The sequence below is a fragment of the Carlito syrichta genome, unplaced genomic scaffold (genome assembly GCF_000164805.1).
Source record: "Carlito syrichta isolate Samal-C Ts95f unplaced genomic scaffold, Tarsius_syrichta-2.0.1 Scaffold143503, whole genome shotgun sequence".
Taxonomy (NCBI): domain Eukaryota; kingdom Metazoa; phylum Chordata; class Mammalia; order Primates; family Tarsiidae; genus Carlito; species Carlito syrichta.
Window position 1 is genome coordinate 26,231 of NW_007087599.1, and position 7,335 is coordinate 33,565.

The window sequence follows — 7,335 nt, forward strand, 5'->3', positions numbered from 1 at the left end:
ATGAGGTCTCGCCAAGTTGCCTAGGCGGGTCTCAAACCCGCGGGCTCAGGCAATCCACTCACCTCAGCCTCCCAAAGGCGCAGGATTGCAGGCTGAGCCACCAAGCCCGGCTGAGTTTAGTCTTTATTCTTTAGGCAGTGAGAGGCTTTGATGATTTTCAAGTAGGGGTATACTTAAAGCCAGACATGGTGGCTTGAGCCTGTAATCCCAGCAACTTGAGAGCCTGAGGCAGGAGGATCACTTGAGGCCAGGAATTCGAGACCATCCTGGGCAACGTACCAAGATGCAATCTCTAAGAAAATCTAAAATGAAAAAACATTAGCAAGGCACGGTTGCCCAAGCTTGTAGTCCCAGCTACTCTGGGGTCTGAGGTGGGAGGATTGCTTGAGCCCATGAGTTCTAATGAACTAGGATCATGCCACTACACTCCAGCCTGGGTGACAGAGTGAAACCCATCTCTTAAAAAGTTTGTTGCAGCCAGGCTTGGTGGCTCAGCCTGTAATCCCAGTACTTTGGGAGACGGAGGCAAGTGGATTGTCTGAGCCCACGGACTCAAGACCAACCAAGGCAACTTGGCAAGACCTCATCTCTACAATAAATAAAAAATTAGCCGGGCATGGTAGTGTGCACTTGTTCTGACTACTTGGGTGGCTGAGGCGGAAGAATCGCCAGAGCCCAACAGGTTGACACCCAGGTGGCCATGAGTATGCCACTGCATTCCAGCCTAGGTGACAGAGTGAGACTCTAACTCAAAAAAAAAAAAAGTTTGCTGCTGTTTTTACAAAATTTTTTTTTAAAAGAACTGTTTTTCAAATTAGCCTTGATTGCCTTTTGGAAAATGAGCTAGTTATGAGATTATTCAGTAGGTAAAGCAAGAGATGACCAGAGCCTGAGCTAATGTGGTTGTGGTAAGGATAGAAAAGAGAACATGGCTGTGCCCAGGATGGAAGATAGCAAGGCAATAGGCTTTTCTGTAAACCACAAGGAGAAGATAAGAGCCAAGCATGGCGTCACAGGATCCAACCGGGTGACTTGGGCGGTAGTTAGTACCATGGTCAGAAATAAGAGTAGAACCTGGGCTCGGTGGCTCAGCCTGTAATCCCTTTGGGAGGCTGAGGTGAGTGGATTGCCTGAGCCCGCGGGTTTGAGACCTGCCTGGGCAACTTGGCGAGACCTCATCTCTACAATAAATCAAAAATGAGCCGGGCATGGTAGCACACGCCTGTAGTTCCAGCTACTTGGAAGGCTGAGGCGGAAGGATTGCCGGAGCCCAGCAGGTCGAGGCTGCGGTGGCTGGGAGCGTCCACTGCACTCCAGTCTGGGCGACAGTGAGACTCCAACTCAAAAGAAAAAAAAGAAAGAAAGAAGAGTAGAAAGTGCCGGGGAGAGGTGGGAGGTGGCGTGTGCTGAGCTCAAGGGGCCTACAGGATGCGCAGACCAAGTTTTGATTTAGGGAAAGAGTGGAGAAGCAGAAATGGGTTGTGGAATGCCGACAGGTAAGACCCCAGATGCTAGAGCCCTCATTTCGGGAGCTGGAGACTGGATGTTCGGGATTGATCGCCTTCAGGCTGAGAACCCAAGGAGGGCTGGCAAGGGGTGACCATTGAGCATGTGTTACATCTCAGAAGTGGAATCTTGACATCTGGCCACCCCTTTCCTTACCTGCTTGTCCATCAGGCTGAGCTCCAAATGGCACAACAGGAGAACCGTCGCTTAAATTTGGAGCTGCAGGAGGCCAAGGGTCGACAAGAGGAACAGGGTGCCCAGGCCCAGCGACTGAAGGACAAGGTGGCCCAGATGAAGGACACACTAGGGCAGGCCCAGCAGCGGGTGGTAAGTGACGGTCTCTAGGCAGCAGGAAGCGGTGGAGGTTCCAAGGGGTAATGGTGGAAGCGTCTGGACGGCCAGAGAGAAGGGAAAAGACATAGACTACACAAAGGCTAGACTACACAATACCGAGCCCAGTGTGGTGAGGGGAGAAGGGAGCCTGCTACCTCCCTGGTGGACAGATGATTTGCTGGAAACTCTGACCTCTGTCTCCTCCTCTCTCCCAAGGCTGAGCTGGAGCCCCTGAAGGAGCAGCTTCGAGGGGCCCAGGAACTTGCAGCCTCCAGCCAGCAAAAGGCCGCCCTGCTCGGGGAGGAGCTGGCCAGCGCAGCGGCAGCCCGGGACCGCACCATAGCCGAGCTTCACCGCAGCCGCCTGGAGGTGGCCGAAGTCAGTGGCAGGCTAGCTGAGCTCAGTTTGCACTTGAAGGAGGAAAAATGCCAGTGGAGCAAGGAGCGGGCAGGGCTGCTGCAGAGTGTGGAGGTAGAGGGTTGGGGACCTCTGTGGGGACTCCTACATATGGCCAGACCCTTGGGACAGGTGGGGAGGAGCTCAGAGGGAGCTCCTTACCTTCTAGGCACGAGTCATCCTCGCCCACGTCACCCAGTCCCAGTCGCCATAGCACCTTCCCTGGTACAGAAACATTTTCTGTCCTAGGCATCAGGCCCTGCCACAGTGCCCACTCCTCATCAGCATAGCACCTTGCTGTCATGTCCCGTCCTTCATTCAGGGTATAGGCAATGAGAAAGGCAAAAAGGAAAGATGGCTCCAAAAACAAATAAAGGAAGAGACATGGTGAGGGGTGGCACCATTGCCAGTGGCATCCCTTTCCCTTCCCCTCCACCCTCCCATGTTTCTCTGTGGCTGTCTTCCAGGCAGAGAAGGACAAGATCCTGAAACTGAGTGCAGAGATACTTCGCCTGGAGAAGGCAGTTCAGGAGGAGAGGACCCAGAGTCAAGTGTTGAAGACCGAATTGGGCCGGGAAAAGGACTCTAGCCTGGTGAGCCACCCAGCTATGACATGTTCTGTCCTGAGGCCCATCGAGACATCAGTGCCCCTTTTCTCACCCAGTGCCCTGGGTGTGGACTCAGAAGTACTCAGTGCCCACATCTCACTCACAGCCCACAGCCCTTATGGGCTTTAAATGTGCGGTGTTCCTTTCTGCTCTCAGGACACACATCTGGGGCTGGCGCAGGTGACTTAGGAGAACTACAGAGTGCCCCCTTGTAGGCCCAAGGCCGCCACACCTCAGCCTGGAGGCAGTCATCCAGGGCCACACTCACGAGTCAGAGACTAGGACGCAGATGGCCAAGACAAGGGATGCATGGAGACAGAGTGACAGGATATCCCCGGTGTGTGTCGAAGCAGGAGAGGAGCAGAGGCATGGGAAGGCCAGGTCTAGATTCGTCCAGTTCCAAAGTTCCGGTTCTTGGAGGTATATTCTAGGCACCAGATTCCATCCAGCCCTCTTCCCCAGGTGCAACTGTCAGAGAGTAAGCGGGAGCTGACAGAGCTGCGATCAGCCCTGCGTGTGCTCCAGAAGGAAAAGGAGCAGTTGCAGGAGGAGAAGCAGGTGAGAGCCCAGAACTCAGGCCCTGTGGATGCCTGGTTAGGACTTGAGGGCCAGAAACTTTGTAAACTGTTGTCGTCTCTTGGCTTAAAACTGGTGTCTCAGCCGGGCTCAGTGACTCAGCCTGTAATCCAGTAATTTGGGAGGCAAAGGTGAGTGAGTTGCCTGAGCCTGAGGGTTCAAGACCCACCTGGGGAACTTGGCGAGACCTTGTCTCTACAATAAATCAAAAATTAACCAGGTGTGGTAGCGTGCGCCTGTAGTTCCAGCTACTTGGAAGGCAGAGGCAGAAGGATCGCCGGAGCCCAGCAGGTTGAGGCTGTGGTGACCGGGAGCGTGCCGCTACACTCCAGCCTGGGCGACAGAGTGAGACCCCAACTCAAAAAGAAAAAAGAAAAAAACTGGTGTCTCTAAGAGGGCCTGGAGGCTAAAAATGGAACCTGGCCCTCTTGTCAGCTAGTTTGGCAGACGGGGGAGTATCGCTGGGAGGAGGGGTGAGAGGGTGAAGGAGGGCTACTGTGGAAGGGCTGCCCCACCTTTGGTGAAGGCACCTCTCCTGAGGAACTGGGAGTTCATTTTGGGCGCAAGAAAGGGCTCCGCAGCCCTGGAAGTGTCTTCCCAGACTCTAGCACCTGCTTCTTTCCTCCCCAATTCCAGGAACTGCTGGAGTACATGAGAAAGCTGGAGGCCCGCCTGGAGAAGGTGGCAGATGAGAAGTGGAATGAGGACACTGCCACAGAGGACGAGGAGGCCGCTGCGGGGCTGAGTCTGTACCCCCCAGTCTTGTGATTCCTCTCCCCCACTCCCCTGCCTCTATCGAGGAAAGCTCTGTGTGACTGACTCTTCCGGGAGCTGCCTCTCTGTCTTCTGTGTGTTTGGCCTTTTCCTTCCTGGCTCTCAGCTCCCTTTAGTCAACAGTGTCTCTCAATCAGAGGAGAAAGGTGATCCAACCCTCCTCCAGCGCACCCTTCCCTTTTTGCCTGTTTTCCCTCCTACAGACGGCCCAGCAGCTCTGACAGACTCGGAGGACGAGTCTCCAGAAGACATGAGGCTCCCGCCCTATGGTCTGTGTGAGCATGGAGACCCAGGCTCCTCTCCCGCCGGGCCCCGAGAGGCTTCTCCCCTCGTGGTCATCAGCCAGCCGGCTCCCATCGCCCCCCACCTCTCAGGACCCACCGAAGACAGTAGCTCTGACTCGGTGAGCTGAGGGGGTTGGGAAGAGGAGGGCCAAACTCAGGTGACTCAACCCCCAGAGCAGGGTCCTAGCCATCCAGGGCTTTATTTTGCTTGGAGAAGAGGAGGCAGGCCCAGCCTCTCTTCAGGGCCACCAGCAGATAACCCCACCTAGCACAGCAGCCCCCCTGCTTCTCCCCCACGGTTATTTCCTTTTTATCCACCAGCCCACCAAAATGCCTGTCCTGCCTCGCTCTTCCTACAGCTCCTCAGGTCACTGTCCCAGCCTTAGCCATCCCCAAGTGCTGCTCCCCCATTTTGGGACGCCACCCCAAAACCCAACCCTGTCTCTTTGGTGCCCAGGAGGCTGAAGATGAGAAGTCGGTCCTGATGGCAGCTGTGCAGAGCGGGGGTGAGGAAGCCAACCTGCTGCTTCCTGAACTGGGCAACACCTTCTATGACATGGCCAGGTGAGTAAAGCTGAGGCGGACAGGACGGAGGTAGGAGGAAGCCGGGGGAAGGGTGTCCATGTGAACAGTCACCATGCCCTACTCCAAGTACCCTCGTCTTGGCCTCCACCAAGAAAAGGAGACACAAGTATGGTTGACACAGTAAATTACTCACTGCTGAATCCCAGCTACCTTCAGGTTATCCCTCCCCTGTGTTATCAGTGAACTCAGAGGTCCTGCCTTTCACTGGCTTCTGTGTTGTTCTAGCACCATCTTCCGCGGAGCCCAAATTGCCCTGCATCCCCTCTCTCCTGCCCCTACCCTTTCCCCAACCACCAGGTAGGTACCTAGGCTCCTCGTGGGAGGAGGGAGGTGACCAGGATCCCCAGGGATAGGAGGAGCATCCATCCGACCAGGCCTGAGATGCTGTCCCTCTTCCCTGACTTCCCCCGGGGACCCTTACGGAGGGAACCTACAGGGCGGGGCTCTGGGTCCCAGATTGCCTCCTCCTGCCTTCCTTTCTTCCCTGGGTCAAGAGGGCAGGCACAGGCAAGAGAGATTTCTTCATCTGGGCTCCAGCTTTGCCTGGATGTGAGATGGGCTCGGGGCAGGGAGGGAGTGATGGGGTGATGCTGTCATCCTTCTCGGCTGGAGCAGGAAGATGAAGGACGATGTCAGACTCATTTTCGGCCTCATTAGGCAGCAGACGGAGATGGAGGGAGGAGAGCAGGAGGTGGGGGATGGGCCCTGCACTGCAGAGACCAGCAGGGACTAAAGGAGAGAGGACATGGGGAACTGGAAAATGAAAGCTTCCGGCATTGTGGGGAGAGAGATGGGGCAGGAGAGGCGGGGAGAGGAGCTCCCAGATGCTCAGTAGGAACAAGATACCCGGGGAACCCAGGCGCACAACTCCCGCTTCCCGAGGTCTGCAAGTCAAGAAGGCAACAGAGCGCAGCGACCCTGTCCTTTTCCCCTCTGTCTCTCTTCAGTGGCTTTGCAGTGGGTCCCCTGTCAGAGGCCAGCACTGGGGGCCCTGCCACTCCCCCATGGAAGGAGTGTCCTATCTGTAAGGAGCGCTTCCCTGCTGAGAGTGACAAGGATGCCCTGGAGGACCACATGGATGGACACTTCTTTTTCAGCACCCAGGACCCCTTCACCTTTGAGTGATCTCACCCTCCCCGCCAGCACACGTACACACACACACACACACACACACACACACACACACACACACACACACACATACTCATGCACAGATGTACACTTAGGCCCCTTGCCTTTTTTCCATCACACTGGGCTCCATGATACTCTTCCCTGAGAGCCGCTTCTGTGTGCCCTGTTTTCATCCCAAGCTTTCTCACCTCATCCTCTCCTCCCTGGCTTTTTTGTCCCAGGCAGGGGTCCTTCTCAGAAGCAGTGGCCGAATTGACCCCCTGAAAGCAGTTTTGGAGGAACCGGGATGGAGGAGGCTTCCCCTGTGGGAATAGAATCATCCACTCCCAGCCCTGGTTGCTTCTGATCCTCACACAGCCACCGCATACACACTCACACCCACATCCCTCGCTGATGCCCCAGAGCTGTTCCTGGGGCACCCATCCTCCCCCACGTGGGGCTTATGTATGTTTGCCTGAGTTTTCTCTGGGGCCTGCATGGAGGAACAGCATGGACATCATGACCTCTCAGGTCCCCTTCGGTTCTCAGCCCCCTCGGTTCCTCTTTCCGTTCCCTCATTGCCTTCCGCACCCACCCCGGCCTCTTCCCTAGCCTTAGATATTAAGTGTGGAGGTTTCTTTTGTATTTTTGAGGATCCCTGTACTCTGTCTCCTGCCCACCCCCCACCCCGTTCCTCACAAGGAAAGAAATAATGTATTTGTGCCTTCTGTGAGGGATGGGGGGATCAGGTGGTCTGAGGTGTCCCCATGTCCCAGCCCTCCTCCCTCTCCAGGTCTCCCCACAGCAATAAGAGCTTCCCCTAAAGCCTTCCCCTCTATCTGTAGTTTGGACAAATATATTTATATGATATGTACAATTGTTGCCATAAAATGTGTTCTTATCATCAGGCGTGACTAGAACAAAGGGCTTCCGGATCTCTGGCTCTTGGCTCTTGGAGGGCTAGGGAAGGAGGGACTCATCCCTGCCTCATGTGGGAGGGTGCCGGGCAGTTGCCTTCCCACAGGGCCTCCTGTGTGCTGGCCACCAGCGGGGAGAGGAGGAGGAAGGAGCCTTTGTCTCAAGTGGGAGGTCTGGCTTGGCAAATACTGCAGTGGGGGTGGGAGCAAACCAGTGGATCTATGTTGTTCTCAGAGTTTAGTCCT

At 55.5% G+C, this 7,335-nt stretch overlaps 1 protein-coding gene across 2 annotated transcripts in view; it reads left to right on the plus strand.

The window, feature by feature from the left end:
* Positions 1-7,092, plus strand: part of CALCOCO1 (calcium binding and coiled-coil domain 1) — a 19,554-nt gene extending 12,462 nt beyond the window's left edge. Inside the window, exons 8-16 of one of the 2 annotated variants that reach the window (XM_021708688.1) lie at positions 1,678-1,833; positions 2,056-2,310; positions 2,703-2,828; positions 3,306-3,401; positions 4,056-4,164; positions 4,397-4,596; positions 4,935-5,041; positions 5,288-5,359; positions 6,010-7,092. In XM_021708688.1, coding sequence (XP_021564363.1) covers positions 1,678-1,833; positions 2,056-2,310; positions 2,703-2,828; positions 3,306-3,401; positions 4,056-4,164; positions 4,397-4,596; positions 4,935-5,041; positions 5,288-5,359; positions 6,010-6,187 — 1,299 coding nt within the window. In that variant the 3' untranslated portion in view covers positions 6,188-7,092. The remainder of the gene's footprint in view (positions 1-1,677; positions 1,834-2,055; positions 2,311-2,702; positions 2,829-3,305; positions 3,402-4,055; positions 4,165-4,396; positions 4,597-4,934; positions 5,042-5,287; positions 5,360-6,009) is intronic. The other variant, XM_008050264.2, reaches the window with a different exon arrangement.
* The last annotated feature ends 243 nt before the right edge of the window (positions 7,093-7,335 follow it).